This window comes from Montipora foliosa, chromosome 14, assembly GCF_036669935.1.
Source record: "Montipora foliosa isolate CH-2021 chromosome 14, ASM3666993v2, whole genome shotgun sequence".
Classification (NCBI taxonomy): domain Eukaryota; kingdom Metazoa; phylum Cnidaria; class Anthozoa; order Scleractinia; family Acroporidae; genus Montipora; species Montipora foliosa.
This window is the reverse complement of record NC_090882.1, coordinates 1,017,526-1,035,025: the sequence shown is the minus strand read 5'-3', so window position 1 is coordinate 1,035,025 and position 17,500 is coordinate 1,017,526. Positions and strand designations below refer to the sequence as shown.

At 38.6% G+C, this 17,500-nt stretch overlaps 3 protein-coding genes across 16 annotated transcripts in view; 1 reads left to right on the top strand and 2 right to left on the bottom strand.

The window, feature by feature from the left end:
- The window catches only part of LOC137985661 (5-hydroxytryptamine receptor 4-like), a 29,853-nt gene extending 18,135 nt beyond the window's left edge, over nt 1–11,718 (top strand). For 3 of the 12 annotated variants that reach the window (XM_068833307.1, XM_068833306.1, XM_068833301.1), the window contains exons 2-3: nt 481–544; nt 9,676–11,718. In XM_068833307.1, coding sequence (XP_068689408.1) covers nt 9,703–10,815 — 1,113 coding nt within the window. In that variant the 5' untranslated portion in view covers nt 481–544; nt 9,676–9,702 and the 3' untranslated portion in view covers nt 10,816–11,718. Of the gene's footprint in view, nt 1–480; nt 545–1,784; nt 1,987–3,980; nt 4,067–7,968; nt 8,176–8,621; nt 8,693–9,675 lie in introns of those variants that run through there. The other 9 variants (XM_068833304.1, XM_068833302.1, XM_068833305.1 and 6 more) reach the window with 8 other exon arrangements.
- The window catches only part of LOC137985664 (octopamine receptor beta-2R-like), a 60,876-nt gene extending 47,172 nt beyond the window's left edge, over nt 1–13,704 (bottom strand). The window contains exon 1 of the mRNA XM_068833325.1: nt 13,670–13,704. The gene's annotated coding sequence lies outside the window, so the exon portion shown is untranslated. The remainder of the gene's footprint in view (nt 1–13,669) is intronic.
- A 180-nt stretch (nt 13,705–13,884) lies between these two features.
- Nucleotides 13,885–17,500, bottom strand: part of LOC137985663 (D-serine dehydratase-like) — a 33,743-nt gene continuing 30,127 nt past the window's right edge. Inside the window, exons 8-9 of one of the 3 annotated variants that reach the window (XR_011119324.1) lie at nt 16,018–16,162; nt 13,885–15,805 (exon numbers count right to left, since the gene is read on the bottom strand). The gene's annotated coding sequence lies outside the window, so the exon portion shown is untranslated. Of the gene's footprint in view, nt 15,806–15,829; nt 15,959–16,017; nt 16,163–17,500 lie in introns of those variants that run through there. The other 2 variants (XM_068833314.1, XM_068833316.1) reach the window with 2 other exon arrangements.

The following is a 17,500-nucleotide window of genomic DNA, read 5'->3' as shown; positions in this document are numbered from 1 at the left end:
ACATATAAATGCAAAAACTGTTCGCGGTAGACCCACACTAAAAGATGTCGAGCGTTTTCGGAACGATTCGGTTCGCGGACTTTCTACGACCGAACATTTTATGAGTGAACATAACGAGAAGAGAACTGCCATAAATCTAACTTAAATGATAAATAATAATGTAGCCGACATCTCTACTGTATTTCTTTTTCTTTGTTTTTCATTTGACGATCCAGGACATAAGGAAATCCCGAGTTCACGCAGATATGCGTCCAGGCTTTTTTTCCCATTCCTTTGAGAGCACACCGTACGTACTCAGCAGTGAGGGAGCTCATGCCCTTATAAAATGGTTTACTTTACAGCGGTCCCGAAAACAACAATAAAAATTAACGATGATGGATAGCAGATGAAATGATTGAAAAGATTGAAAAGGATTTACATTAAGTTGAAAATCAACGTTGGGAACATCATTTAATTTAATCCAATTTATTTTTAATATAGGTCTGAAGAGTTGCCATGGGAATTTGACCGAACCCATCAGCTGAAGTCAAAGGTTTAACTGAAGGTCAGTGACTTGAAACTAATTAAGAACAAAAATCAATCAAATGGAAAAAAAACAACATTTCAAGGGCAATTCCAATCATCATTGCACGGAATCTCAATACAAACACTTCAATGAAATTTTAAATTCTCCAAGGACGAGCGGACTCCTCAAAGGAGTGATTGAGTTATTTGTGATGTCCCGACGTCGTAAATAAAAGAGCTGGATTTTTGGATTTCAAATCCATGACCGCATTTTTTAAAAAAATGTGCAGTGTTATCTCAGTGATTTAGAAGGGTCAGAGGTTCGACAGATATCAGTGATGGTGGTGTGGCAGGTTGCTATTTTTCTTTTTTCAATCAATGTAATCGAAGAGAAATTATGCCGTGCAATCTCTCGATTTCCGAGAATATATTTATTTGCTAGTATTTCGTGCCCAATTGCTATCTAAGCTCTGTATTACTAATAGCTTGAAGCTTATTTTGCCGTTCACAAAAACGAATATACCTTCAACAGCGTTTTTAGAATCGAGACTTGAAGCTCGGCGGATTTCAATTTGCGGCAAGACTAATTATTGTTTCACGATGTTTCTACATCCTTTCAAAGCCAGCTTGTATCATAGTTAGTAGTACTGACTATGTTTGTATGAAAGGCGGTCAGTTAAAGAGCATCGGCTCAAGAGAAATGTTCAATTCAGGGTTCCCTGCCTGTGTGACGGTTTCGAGGGGTGCCTGTGGACTTGCTCAACTTCTTGCAGCCGAGGAAAGTCTGAACGTTTCGCGTAAAATTTAGCGCATTTTTCCCACACATGTCATATCATGATCAATTTTACCCTAAAGATTTTAGAGAAGCTAGTGATGAGCGATGGTTAACCTTTCAGACCTTTCCAAATGTAATCGAGAGGAAGGCAAAGACTGCCATAACGACAACGTTTCGCAGAGGTTTTGATCACTGTCAGGAATGTTCACATTGAGATATGAAGGTAGCTTTTCAAGATGAGAATCATGATTGAAGTTCAGTAGTCTTTCGATCATACATTTCAAGTGAAAACTGAATGCCCTTAAAGAGACCACCGTCGACAATAGCTATGCATGAATAAATATTGCCGTGTAAAAGACACAAAAAGTGATTCGTAAAAATATGACCTGCGCCGGAAAATTATTGAATATCGATGTTTTTTCCTCACTTGGTTGGTTGACAGATGTGCTACAAATTGCCTTTTAAACCAGATTTTATCTACTTCTCCAAAACAAGATAAAAGCCTTTAGTCACGGGAAGTACTACAGCAAGACATCTTTGAATGCTGTAAACCAAAATCAAATAGGTTGCTTATTCTCGAAGGAAGTTGGTTTAATTTTAAGTACGTGAGAAAATAGTCTCCAGGGAAGAGATCCGTCGAAATGCAGGTAAAGATGATCAGACAATGAGTAGGAACTAAGGTTGGACGCCAAACTGAAACGTTTGAGGTACGTAAAAAAAATATATATATATCTATTTTTCAATGCAAACGGTTATTTCTAAGATCAATTGAGGCTAAACTGAAAAGGCCGAAAATTTAACGACGTTTTAAGACGCGGGCGCCAAGGTCCAGCAGTTTGGGATTCAAAGGCTTTGTCGGAGCACAAAATGCAACTGGATACTTATCATCGCCTTTGGAAGTCGCAACTGCAACATCATATTTACGCTTGATAAGACTTCTTATGGACACTGTCGTGTTTATCAGTTTGAACTTTTTCACGCCATATTCTCACAACAACAAAACTTTCAGGTTGTAAATAGCCGTATGCGTATGTTTTAGGCGGTTTTAGAAAAGACGACCGCAACAACGATGTTCATGCCAGTGAAGCACACGTTTCACAGGTGCAGCCGAAAGGAAGAAGCAAGGATGGCACAGTCGGTTATTAGTGTCCGGCCTTGTTGCAAGAGGTCCTGAGTTCGATTCCCGGATCTCGCATCCTTGTTTCGACTTCTTTCCTTTCAGTGTAGCTCAAGTAGCTTTAAATACCCGTAAAACGGAGCACTAGTGGAGAGGGGGGAGTAAAATGAGCGCACCGTCGACCTCAGGTTTTGTTAGTTTAATTACTGTTACGAGTTATCGACGTTAAATATGGTCGCGGCACTTTACTTTCCTTTAGAAAAAGCGTGCTGCGGGAGCGGCATACATTTCGGTACACTTTTTTTCCTTCCTCTTCAAATCGACAAACGGTGAACAACCAACAGTCCATATTTCATTTTCTATATTAAATTGCTGCCGCGGCTTTCCTACCTATCCAGATGTAGGTAGATTCGACAAATGTCACGACGCGAACTTAAAATAGTTTTCAGTTGACGTTTCCTTTAACGGTGCAAACGTTTCTGGCGTTTTTTTGGCTGGAAGAATGTAACTCAGGCGGAAACGTCACGAGCTGGAGACTAAACAATTCGGTTTAAGGTCAGTTTGCTTACTCTTTTGACCGTAATAAGTGTGTGGTTCAAGTTGGGCTGGACGCCGATTGAGGGTCTTACCGACAGTTTAACACAACGCCAACGCACAAGTGCTGTCCTTTCACCCCTTTACTTTAAAATTCCCATTGAAAAAGTAAACAAAACGTTTACCAAGTTAAAATAATAAAATCAAATTAAGGGCAGCAACCATTTAAGCTTTGAGTCATGTAGGTTTTCATGGTAAGACGCAAGAGCAGTTCGTTGAAGAGTCAATTTGTTCACAGAATAAAAGCGCAGTCTCGGTTGGGAATTGCCTCGTTTCGCCGAGGTCAAACTGGGTTAGACTCGTTGGGGACAATTCAGTTTAGCCACTCTTTGTATATAAAAGTGGCTTCTTGTCAAAAAACAAGCTCAAGGAAGCTACTCGAAGCAAATCCCGGGGGGGGGGGGGGGGGGCATTTCGATTGTTGAAAACCTCGGTTTAAAGTTGGACTGATAATTCGGGTCAAGGCCACTGAACCAGTTGATTTAAGGAGGCGGGGTGAAGTATGCACATCAAGCTTATGGCGACTTTTTTGAAACCGTCACCGAGTCCCGAAAAACAGTTTCAAATTGAACAACACATTTCCATTCGCAGTAGTACGCAAAAAAGGCTTACGTAAACTAATGATATTGCTGGTAAACAATCCGTAGCATAAATCTTTGGACTCCATGAAACAGTCCGTTCAAAAAAAAAAAATTGCAGTCAAGGATTTTCAAACAAAGAACCTGTGCCCACCATTTCTTTTAAGTGCCGGCCCGCTTTCCGCATTTAGGCACCCGACTCCATAAAAAGCTTTTTGTCTTAGTTTTCGTGAGGCACTCCCTTGAGGACAAGATATTTTCAATCGATAACAGCCAAAATGGAATATTTTTGTCACGTGCCGTTGTCTCAACGACAGGTTTAACTCAGTCATCAGATATCAAATCGCCCATTGTGTTCAAATATTCTAAACATGACCGCACACTACCGTAATGGTAACCGAGAGCTACTGTACGTGACGCAAACAAACAAACTAATTAACTGACTGAACAACAACAACAACTTTCCGCAAGTACTGATGAGAACTATAAAGTGTAGAGGTGAGTTTTAGCGTATACAAATGACTACCCTTTCGACATTACTTCTGTTTACGACTTCAGAAGAATGACCCCTTAATATCACGTACATTCCTGAGACCAAATCGAGCCACTGATATTGATAAGGTAATGAAATTATTGCACAGTTAACAGCACATTAATTTCTTTAAATGGCCATGACAAAGAATGAAGGAATTCGATGTTTTAATTCAAAAAGTTGAGGTGTAAAAGATTGTTTCCTTGCTAGTGTCAAAGAAAAAGAAATATTTTATTTGCTCTTCAAAGTTCAGGAGACTGATAAAATGTAAAGGAGCGGAAAGGAAAGTGAGCTTTCTTTCAAAATTTGAGTATGCGTGATTGACTTGTTTCTATATTTCATGGAGCATTTTGATTTCACTTGAAAATTCTTTTCCTTTTGAAATAGATTTTATATGTGACATGAAACTTGGCATGATTCTTTCGACTTCAATGGTTTGCATATTAATATTAATACCCTACAGGTCAGATAAATGTTCCAATTACTGAGCCACAATTCAGCTGCAATAATTAATCACACATGACAAGTTTGGAGCATTCGATCGGCCATCGGCGATCTTAATATTATTTAACCGATTTTCATTTCTCAGGTAAAAAGTTGAATCTCTATCTTAAGTCCCTTTTTTTATTGATATAAATCAATGGCCATAATTGAATTATTGGAATACATAATAGTAGAAACCGCAATGTCCACCATGGATTAGCCTTGTCTTCTGCTTCATATTAGAGAAAATAAAGTATATTGGAACATGTTAATTCACGGTATTTTACTGTAGTCCGGAGTTGGTCGGACTTTCAAACACGAGCAGTCCTTACTGAAACACAAGGACATCCAACGAGCAAATTAAGCCAAAAGCCTTTGAGAGAAATTTCTAATCTCCTTGTAATGTTTAAAACTGTTTTTATTACCTAGAAGAATTTGATCTGTTCGGATATCTTAGCTGAAAATTGAAGTGTCCGAACATTTTAGGGATTGATATCTTCATTTCAGAAATTGCTAGCTGGACGTTACTTCTAAGAATTTCCCAGCGAACCACTTTCTCATCCGAAACTGCTAGGTGACCTTTCGAAAACGTAAGGGACTACTTTTCTCTGGTTGCGAATCTTTTAGGTGATGTTTTAGTGAAGAAATCTACAGCTGTTTGGCAACGTAGAACCGAAATTCTTAGAACAGTTTGACTCCCCCGATCACATATTTCGCCGAAGATTATCGTTTGGCGCCCCTCTTAAACAGTTTTCGTGGTAACCTAATAAACGATCAGGTAGCCATTGGAGAAAACTAGTCAAGAATTCTTGGCAGAGGTGTTGGCAGAACGCCAAAATCTAACAACTGTAGATGCCCTGCAATGAGTGATAGTAAACTATTTCAAAACCAGTGCTAAAACGTCCTTATAGCTGTAGATATACCAGTACGCATGATATACAATACCAAAATACACCCCCCCCCCTTCCTTTTTCTTTGCTGTTACATCTTGACGGTTTGCATGGGAATTTGACTCTACTATTGTGCAAAACTTCTGGGGCCATTTTCTGTTGTTTTGTACACCAACATCGCCGTCTCATCACGTGGATGCAAACCAAGAATAGGCGAACATGGTAAAAGGCCTATTTGGTTTTGCAAAAACCTCTTTCATTATGGCGGCCAAATAAAATATTCTTTTGTTTTAATTCTAATAAGCCTTCCTAGCCTCGCAGCCACTACGACGAGCAAATTTCAAAAGATTATTTGTTTCAAAATGAAGGCAGTAGGTTTAATTAAATAAATACAAAAGAATGTAAAGGTGGTCCCGATTTATGAAAGTGGTCAATGTGCATTGCTTGCTAAACTGTGGCAAAAGTTTGTTCAGCTTGCAGTCTAAGTTTCGCGTAGGGTTGATTGCCACCTTGGAGCGTTTTCACAATACTCATCCACTTTTATCTACAAGCAGCATTAGTAAAAGGGTAGCCATTAATCTTAGGACCCATCCGGCCCGAATTTTCTATCAATATTTGGTATAGGCATTTAGCCTGTTTTGCTCCAGTGAATAATTCATAATATTATTCATTATTGATAATAAGTATCATTATATTAATATTATAATATAATATTTAACAATTAGACCCGTGGCCCTTGAGGGCGAAGGGTCTAATTGTTTTAGTATCACCCAACTAGTCGGACAGAAAAGGCAATAATAAAGTTAGCAAATGCAAGTTAAAGAATTTTTATTTGGGAATAAAACGAAAAAAAGCGTCACGCTTTTCGCTACTCGAGGACTATTAATAATAGTCCTCTAGTAGCGTAGCAAATCAAAATGCAGGATTTGCATTAGTTCACTTGTTGGGTGATACTAAATATTATTATATAATAATATAAATACTCTCTCCAAACTCATAGCCGTTCACACCAGTTTTCTAATTTCAATTGTTACACTAGACTCGGAATAGCGAAGTTACAATGTTAAAGATGGAAATACCGTTTTCGTGGCATTCGCTTTAATCTTGGCAAAAAGTCTTTTGTATTGGACTACTTAACGTACTTGTGGTAGTGCAGTAACACAGTACTGTATGATTCTCAACTAAGCTGCGTTTTGTCTTCGTGGAGATTCAAGTTATCTTTGCGTAATATGTAGCTCTAATAGTACACGATATTGTTTTGGTACCGTATATCATTATAGTGCCATGGTAGGTGTCTTAGGTAAATAGCCCCCTGAGAAAACATGTCGTTACGAGTAAAATACTAAATCACAGAAAGATTGAAGAAAATAAAAGGGAATCGAGAAACATTGGCTTCGAGGCTGACATGTTGATCATTTTCAAGTTCCCTTACAACTTCTATTTCACCACAAGTTTGAGCGTGCACTCTGTTAAGCCCTGTTGGGCGGGGTTAGTATTTGGATGGGTGACCTCAAAATATTGGACTTGCCGTCAGAAACATAGGACCAAAAATTCTATTTTAACGCTCAAAAATGCGAACTAAGCAAGGTACAGATTTTGTTAGCCTGCTTTATGATGCAAAAGTAAATAAATATTGATACACAGTATTTAGGAAGAGAAGAAGAAGTTTTCAGGAAGTGTCGATGGAGGATAAAACATTTTGCCATGAACAACAAAATTTGCGACATGAAAACAACTTAACCCGGTGACATAGTGTGTAGTGCACGTAAAAAGTGCACTACCACAAAAAAATGTGTTTTAGATTTTCAATTTGCTGTATATCCTGGTATGGTAGTCGCTTCCAGTAAATTTGAAAGATAAACTATAAAAAGTTATAATCTTGTGATTAGCAGGACATAAGGAGATTCATATTTTTTATGTTAAGGGTAAATATATTTGAAAAATGGCCACTCTTTAGCGACACCTTTTCATTTTAAGATTTAAATTTTCTACTTCTCTTTAATTTTTTATCTTACTATAAGTTTTTGCTAAATCTGAGGCTTTGAATAAATCAGAAGTACGAGGTTTCAGAACGCTTCCAGAAAAGGCAAAACAGTTAACTATTGAAAAAACATAATACTGACGATGGCAGAAGAATTTTATCTATGTTTTCTGGACTATTAAAACCAAGAGAAAAACCGCGAGGAATTACCGCAAAAAGAAATCGATCCAAACTTTTTTTCGCGGTACATTTGGACAAAAATCCACAGCAAGATAAGGGAATAAATTAACAAGTGGCCGACCTGTTTGATGACGTACGCTTTGAGATATCTCGTATCTCCGTCATTTTCACGATTTTTTTAAACGTCGTCTCTCTTGATTTCCCCGATTCATTTTTCTTTCTACCTAGCTAACATGTCTTCAGCGTTTATTCGAATCGGATAAATGAATTTCAAAAATTGTGCTCACGTTCGTTCTTTGGCAAATTTGAATATAGAAAGTGTTTTTCCCTTTAGGGGTGTGGTGTAGGGTCAGTCTACCCAGAGATAATGATCACCACGAGACCACCCCACAATGTCTCACGAGAAACTCTGCGGAAATATTGCTGTATTTCCAAGGGTATAAAAGACTTCGATAATGTGGATTCCAGGTTAGCTGCTTGAGGCAGTAGGTTTTTGCATATTATTCATTATACAGCCAATGGAGAAAACTCTACATCTCGGGTAATTATTTCTCATTAGACAAAAAGTGTTTGTGTCAATTTAAGTCCCGTAGGTCAATCAAACTGAACATGTGAAACTTCTATTTACACCCAACTTTGCGACAGTTGGAGAGTTAAATCGAACAAATTGTCTCCACCATTTCAAACGACGATTCAAGCGAAAGAAAAATATTTATGGTCTTAAAAGGTTTGATGAATATTTTCCTATTTCAATTAGAGTGCACTACAGATGTTTCAAGTCGGTTTATTATTCAAAGTATTTTCATTCTTTCCGACCAATGAGATTTCAATGTTATTTCCTCTCACAGCTGCTATGTTACTCAAAATGAAATCTTTTCTACCGACGCATTTTTGTTGCCAATCAAAAAAGTATTCGAGCAGTGATTTGTTCGATGTCCTGCAAAGCGCGCAATTAATTTGTTTCAGCTCGCTTTTCTATCATTCCAGTTAAAACCCTGGACTTAGGAGAATTGTCAAGGCCCTTGAATAAGGCGGTCATCTCCCCTCGACTTTAACGGGTAAGAAATATTTTGATGTCTACTTAGAAAACTATTTCCGTTTATATTTTTCAAAACGTTATCATTCTGAATAGAAGACCATTTACAGATCAGATTGTAGATGAACTTTGAACTCGATCAAATAAATTACACTTAGCCACCGAGACTGAATCGCTAATACACATTTGATGTTTAAGGAAATCTTCGCATACTTGCTATTGAGCGAACCAGATTTGGCCGATACTGCAGGAACTCGGTGAGAAACTAATCATCGAGCGCTATATTACAAATAAGGGGAATAGAAACCTTACTTACTAATATTTCAAAGCCAATGCTATTTATAGTAGTTTTGGTCTGGTTTTGTAAGCCTTTTTTTATAGTAGCAGAAATGGCGCTCTACATCTCTAATTTATGACAACTATAAAGTTTTGCCGGGGTATAAATTCGTAAAGTCATGCACCGATAGTTACAATGACCTTTTATTTGTTTTTCACGCATTTTTTATGTGATTTGCCCAAGCAATCACTCCTTAGCCTCTGTGATCGACTATTTGCGAACGTGTGGCTTCGTTCATAAACGCTATAGTTTTGAGACGGGGCCTTCGGTTTATTTTCTTTGTCCGCCAAAAAATTTTAGAGTTTAATCATTTGATGTTGTAATCAATTATCCAAGACCGGAGTGTTGGTCTGGCTGTGGTCTGCATCGTCCACCTACCGCAGTGATGCTTCACCTAATAAGCACGAAATCGGTTGTCGATTAATGACAGTGAAGACCTCGTGATTTCAGTACGAGTCCGACTTAAACTTTCAGTAATGTTCTGCGCAAGAGCACTAAGGCCAAATTTTGACCTCCAAACCAAACCAAACCCAAAGCGCACTTGTGCACAAACTCTAATTCCGTCTGGACTACACCGATGGCAAAGAATTAGAAGCATAAAAGTACATTTATTAAGCCACTCCAAACGGACCTTGGAATTTGAAATGTGCTCTTTCTCCATCTTCTAGGTAAATTAACAACGTCAATCGATTGGAATGGCAAACTTGGCAAATGAAACCTTTTTGAACAGCTCAACAACGATTCCCACATCTCAGCCACCAAACGATGCTGTCAAATGGAAGCAGGGCCTTAAAGTTTTCCTCATCATAGCAGAAGTGACAGTAGTTGCTCTTGGACTTCTTTGTAACATTGCCGTTGTATACGCTTTTCTTTTCTACAAGAAGCTAAGAACCAATGTAACCAACTACTTTGTTATATCCTTGGCAATATCGGATATCTTGACAACGGGGCTTGTCACGTCATTTCATTTGGACGCAACTATAAAAGACCACCAATGGACACAAGGTGAATTTATGTGCAGTCTTTATACCACAATGTATTTACTGGCCGTGCCGAGCTCAATTATCAACCTGTGTGCTGTCACTGTGGACCGTTATTTGGTGCTAAAGATGCCTCTCCGATATAACTCATTAATGACACCTGGAAGAGCTGTCTTTATAATTTGCTTGTTGTGGATTTACGCCATCATTTGGGCGTGTCTTCCTGTTATGGGATGGAAAATTGATCTTCCGGCTGTCGAAGATGGCTACTGTTATTTCCTTTCCACAAAGGAATACAACATTGCGGTCAATGTCTTTAACTTTTTTCTTCCCATGATCTTCATGGCAATATCTTGGTCGCTCATCTTTGCCATTGTACGTCAACACCATAAGAGGTTTCAGAAAATAGAGAGGAGTCTTTCCTTAAACACAAACGAGTCCTCGAATTCTAGCAACGGCGAGGCTGCTCAAATGAACGCTTTACCGTCTCCTAGAATAGAGAAAAAGGAAAGAAAAAGGCTGCGAAGAAATGTTCGAGGCTCGCGGTACATCGGCTTCATTGTCGTTCTCTATTATTTCTGTTGGTTTCCCTATGTAACAGTGAGTGTTATTGCGAATATCTGCGAAATAATCTCTGTCAAATATATTCCTGTACAACTTTTCGATGTTTTTCTTGTGTTGGGGTTTTTGAATTCTGCTCTTAATCCATTCTTGTACCCGTTCCACGACAAGCATTTTAAAGAAGCTTTCAAGGACATGTGGAGGAAAATCAAAAGTAAAACACTTGTTAAGATGTCGCGACTGCGACAAAACGCAGAAATGGTGTAAATGAATAAAGAAAGACGAAAGTTGCTTAGAGGATGTCATGAAGTTCACATGCTCTTGCTTTCTGCATTGGCAAGCAAAGAGCGTCAGCTTTTCATATTTAACTGAATGGATGTGAGGAGGAAAAAAAAAGACACCATTAAGGCCTTCAATCATGCTTTCACGCTAGGGCTTGTGCTAAAATGCTGGAACTGAGGTTTGCGGAAGAAGCGTGACATGATACTCGGGTCTTGGATAGGAAGTCGGAGAAGTGATTAGTAAGAATGAGAAAACAACACTTGATCAAAAGATGTTTGTTTTCGGAGAACTCTTAGGTCTTGTGTACTATTTACCCAGGTTAATTTAAATTCCAAGCATTAACCAGAGCACTAGCTCTGACCAGATTGATTATCCTTTAAAGACAATAACCGAGGCTCATGATGCAATGCTGTTTATTTCCTAACAAGCGAATGGCGGAGAGAACCTTGGCCTGTCTCGAAATCAACCATATGTTTTAAGACAATGAAATCACCGATTGACCTTGTTAAATTAATTAATCCTTTGACTTCCAGTATTGATCAGTATGTAAATTCACCTATCAATTTCACAATACACTTTCAGGTAGTCAGCTATTGAGAATGAAGATTATTATTAGCTCAAGAGTATCATCTTGATTTAACACCAAATTCTCATGACCAGCCAACGAATAACGTTAGGAGAATTAATGGAGAGGAATGGTTAATGTAAAGGCTTCAAGAATTTGTAGCACTTCATAGGCAGTCCACAGATATCGATCGCAAAGGGCTTTTGTTCTGCCCAACGGCGCAAGTTGTCCTAGCTAGGGTTAGTAACATATATTCATGCTGTTGATCTACACCATATATCAATTGTAAATAATTATCAATCCCATTACAATATTGAAGAAAATCATATATGCGCTACAGCTCGTTTGCAACCACGCAATGACAATTACGCTAAACGACCATGTGCAGTAATGCGTCCGTTGGAAGAATGATCATCTAGTTGCTAGGCAACGGGCGTAAGGAGGTCGTAGGTTGCCCAGAACTCTGATTTTTCGCTTGTCCCTTCGCCCTTCGCCAAGCAACTAGTTTCTTTTAATGACCATGCCTTTCAAGAAATGATTAAAAACAGTTCGCGGCAAAACTTACAAGAACAGAGCAGAATTTTGATTTTGTTCCAATAGTAACACTGAATAACGAAATTTCCTTTCAATGCCACGTGTGCTACACATCATCGTTTGCTTGCTAAGCCAGCTACTTCCGTGTAAAAATCTTGCAGACTATAAATCATATAAATGAGTAAATCATGTAAAATGCGCTTTTCGTCCACTAATGTGTCCCGAACTGCAAGTACTAAAATGCGCGCCCAATAGACCATATTCGTATTCTCAGTATTGGACTGGAACTAGCTTGCAATGGAGGCTAATGCGGGGGACTATGTTAAAAAGTATTTGCATTTGAAAAGATTCCCCCGCATTAGCCTCCATTGCAAGCTAGTTCCAGTCCAATACGGAGAATACGAATATGGTCTATTTCGATAAGGGTGACACTGGAAGTGCCCATTTGCTCTTAGCCTGGAATACAGACAATTAAAGTTAACGTCCACCAAATTTTGCTCCTCAAGTATAGATAAAGATTTGCATGTGGCTAAACCAAAAAATAAAGCTGACTCAAACACTTACTCTGTTGTTGCAAATAAGTAGCAATGCTTAGATGTAACGGGAAACTTCGCGTTGGATTTCAAAATTGGGAGTGCATCTAATTACGCGCATGTGCAGTTCTGGAAACAAGCACTGATCCATACGCAGTAAAATTTGGTTTAAAGCCGGTGACACACGGTTCAAGATTTGTTGATCAACAAATGTTGCAGCTGTTGTACAACAAATGTTGAACAGTGTGTCATGCCATGTTGAACGTTGAAATATGCCAATCAACACGTTGAACGTTGTTGAACGATGTTGAACGAAAACAGAGACAAGCTCTATTCCGTTCAACACGTCTGTGCAACATTGTTCAACATTTGGTGAGCAACAAATGTTGTAGGATCTTGAACCGCGTGTCATCGGCATAAATTGTGTGGTTTAAAAGGGAAACAGCAATTTCCGAAGTACCGAAAAATGAATCATTTGAAGAAGAGCAACGAAACACTAACACAGTCAATCCAAATATGACGCCGGGGGCGAGATACGAGATCGAATCACTCTGATGGATGGTGAATTCTCTCGCCACTCCTTTGAAAAACCTTTCGTGATGTCATCCTGTAAAATTCTGTACACGTGACCTAGAAACACTGGACTGTAGGCCGGCCAGTATATCTTCATATTAAACCACAAAACCAAAATGGCGCGTTTGTTGTGCTTGTTTTCAATTTACCCTTTCCGGAAAACAGGACGTCGAAGACTTCGAATTGCACGTCTAACCGTAAATGCTACTGATAGAGATACGGGATTTGTACCAAATCAGTTAAGTTTGATGTTCAATTTGTCTGTCTTACTTCCCGATGTCATTTTATCATTGCCAACGTTTAGTTCAAAAGACAACCTACCGACACTTAATGCATTTGATTTTTCTGCCTTAGCGTAGCCGGGCCGGTTGACTAGAAACGAAGTTCTTTTCACGAATCTGGAGGCTGAAATGGGGAGATCAAGTATGCGCAACCAGAGACATGACCTGGTTTTACGCTCCACAAAGAAGGGGAGACTTAAATCTCGTCCCCAGAGCCTCCGTTACCCTTGTCCAGCAGAACGGGCGCGGGAGGCTCTGGAATAATCCAAAACCGGAACCAGAAAACTCTGGTTCCGGTTAAATAACTGCGCGTGCGTGAGGGAAGACGGTTGGAAATCAACAATGGAGTTCACCTTGCCATGACAGCGCTTACTTTTCACTCGCCAGACAGTGCACACGAGTATAAACACATCTCCCAATAAACTCGAACCTTTTAAACTGCGGAGAATAAAAAATAACGAGATACAATTTATCAACCAAAACAGATTTCAGCACATGGTGTCACGCAAGTGAAAATTGGTGTATTTTCAAAAACAAAAACATTACGGAATTGGTAAGTTGTAAAATGCTTTATTTCTAGATCATCTTCAACCTCGTGTAGATAAAAATCCACAAGAAAGCACGATTTTCGAGTTTAGACTGAAAATGGCCAGAAATGAAACCGTTTTTCAACAGCCAATCAAATATGGCCTTTTTTGGATTCAACCAGAGTCTCTCTTTCCCGAACGCTGGTCAAGGGAACGATGACTCTGGGAACGGGAATGGGGAGACCTCTACCTCTTCCACGTCTACAAAACAATAACCTTAAACCAAAAGAAAACGTGCTAAAACCAAATGCGTTTAAAAATATAAAAAAGAGGTAATACTAACTAGTGCTTGGCATGATAACGGATTACAGGTAAATCAGTTACTTATTAAGCCAAGAGAACGTTCCTTGCAATCAATCAAGAGTTTAACCACACTTTTCAGTTTGTTAATTTAATATAATCAAAATTAAAAGTTTAGGGTGCGTCTTCCAACCGAGTGGGTCTCCTACTTGATAAAATGTGGCCGCAATAGTTCGAACCAAAATTAAAGCTCTCTAGTGGACGATTCACAACCTGGACTTTCCAAAATTACTAGACAGTAAATGTAGTTCGGTTCAGCCTGTTTTGATTGTTTTATTGCAACGTGGTACTTAATAGTCTTTTTAAGATTATATATTTTTATGTCGTATTATTATATGGCTTGCGTTTGTAGCCGATATAACGCGCGCTCTGATTGGCTAATTGTGACTGAATTGTAGGGCATTATTCTCCCGTAATGCCCACGGGCCGATTACGGGCTTGCAAAAACAAAGCAAAAGGTAATTAAAAAGCCATATAATAAACTACTTACTAACCGAACTTGCTCGAGCCGTACTGGGGAATATTGGCCCTCGGTCGTTTTTGTACGGACCTCGCTGCGCTCGGTCCGTACTGCCACGACCTCGGGCCAATATTCCCTAGTACGGCCCTCGCGCTCGGTTAGTAAGAAGTTATGAATACACAGTGTCCCTAACTATATTTATTCATAGTTTTATCTTGTATCACAAGATGATAGTTTTAGTAAAGCAATTACAAATAATTATTTCTTATGCTTTATCAGCTAAGACCCTTTAATGCTTTAATAAAATGGCCTTCATGTATGCATTTCACGCAAGTGAATACCTCAAAGTGATTTGAAAGAAATGAATGTATTTGAAGTGCGCGTCATCGACGAATGGTAGAGGTGATCGTCGCACTCATCTCCACAATTAAGCCATTAGAGAGATTAAGCATCACCTTTACGGCAAACGGCAAACGTCGGACTAAAATTTGCGTTTTGCCAAAAGTAGAAGAAACTCGTTTGATATGAGCTCATTTCTTGGCGGTTAGCAGCAGGTATGAAGTGACTTTTTAAAAGAAAGAAACGAGTTAGAATAACATAATTTTAATGCTTTTATGACAAGCAGCAGCCCACCGTTTCGCGTTTGCCGTTTCACGTAAACGCGATGCTTAATCTCTCTAATGTCTCTAATTGACACCTGAAAAATTCAGGCAGCTTTAACAGGATTCGAACCCATGAGTCCTCTGCGATACCGGTGCAATGCTTTACGAACCGAGATATGAAGCCAAATGGGAGCAAGTCAATTTGTGGGGTTGATGTGTTCCCGTGAAAGGACTGGAAGAAGTAAATGTAGGGCTACAGACGAAAGAGAGAAATTATCCAGATAAGTACGAAGATCATTTCTCTCTTTCATTAAAGCAATTTGGATGCATTCATTGCCTCAACTCAATATGACGAGTAACTCACTTAAAACGGTTTTACCAGAGGGTTGTAATTGGTTTACCGGGATTTAAACTGCTCCTGAAGTAAACATGATTACCAATGATCATCCCTGGATATTATTAATCATTTGGCATGAAAGACTTGTGAACTTGACCCAATTCCCTCTCGGCTGCTACTTGATTGTGCTGATCTCCTGGGTCCTATAATTATGAGAATCGTTAATCTTTCTCTGGCGTCTTCCATCATGCCTCCTACTCTCAAGCAAACCTTAATACGTCCTCTCTTAAAGAAACCGAGTCTTGGTCACCAGGAATATAACAGCTTTCGACCGATTTCCAATCTTTCTTTTATGGCTAAAGTGATAGAAAAAGTTGTGGCTAAGCAACTCGCCGACTACATCAATGACAATAACCTTAAAGAAGTCTTCCAGTCTGCTTATCGCTCCAACCACAGTACGGAAACTGCCCTTATTAGAGTGTACAACGACATTGCTCTTTCAATTGATAACAGAAGATCTGTTATCCTGGTGTTGTTGGATCTCTCAGCGGCGTCAGACTCTGAGGAATACATGAGAACAGCCAAAGCCGGAGGCTTAAATGGCATATGGTCAGCAAACATAATTTGAAAAATTTGCATGAATAGAAGAAGGCTTTAACTAAAATACTTATACAACTAACTATGACTACTTAATTTACAAACACACAGGATAATATAATTAAATAAATTGCATAAACAAGTACTCCTAGTATAATTGTTTCAAATAACAGGAAATTGTATTCAAATAACAGGAAACAAAAACAAAAACAAAAACAAAACATTAACAATTTGTCCACAAAGTTTACAATTTAGTCCCAAGGGACTTGATCAGACTATAGAACTAAGAATTAAGGGAAATGAGTTCCATAGCCAATTTTTCAATATACTAACTCAGCATTCAGAAAATGCAGTCTCAACTTTTTTTTAAAGTTACTTAATGTAAGGCTGTTGCGCACTGTTAACGGAATGTCATTCCAAATAACAGGAGCCTGCCAGGTGATTGCAAATTGATACTTGTGGTTGGTTTTATGAAGATTAAAACGTGAACGAGTCAAATAATCGTGATATTCATGGTTAAAATGAAGGATTGAGGAAACAGGAGTAGGCAGAATATTGTTAAAATGTGAGAAAATAAAACAGGCCACATGGAATTCAAAGATAGAATGGAGCGAAAGAAAATTATTTTTAGAGAAAAGGGGTTTAGAAGGTTTGCGTGGGGGAGAAAAAGTAATTATACAGATGGCTTTCTTTTGAAGTACATAAAGTGGTTCAAGGTAAGAAACATACGTAGAAGCCCAAATTAGAGTACAATAATTGATGTAAGGCAGGAAAAGAGCATTTTATAAAGTTTTCAGAGTATCCAAAGGTAAGTATCGCCTTGCCTTGCACAAAACTCCAATTATCTTAGAGACTTTATCACAGACAACAAAGATATGCGGTTTCCAGGATAGATTTTCATGAATGATAATTCCAAGGAATTTGTCTTCCTGCACACGTGTGATGGGGGAATTATTTATAGAAATGTTTATATCTGAGAGGTTAATCTGTTTACGACGTGGGTGAAAAATGATGAATTTAGACTTGTCAGGATGGACATTGAGTTTGTTAGCACTAAACCAAGAAGAAACACGAGCGAGCTCTACATTAAGGATGGTTACTAAGGTAGCCAAGTCATTATGACGAAAAAAGATATTTGTATCATCAGCAAAGAGAATGATTGACAGGAGGTTTGAGATCCTTGATGTATAAGATCATTGATCATTGATGTATAAAAGAAAAAGTAAAGGTCCAAGGACTGAACCTTGTGGAAGTCCACATACACTGAGCCGTATTATATGTAGATGTATGGTCATGAACCA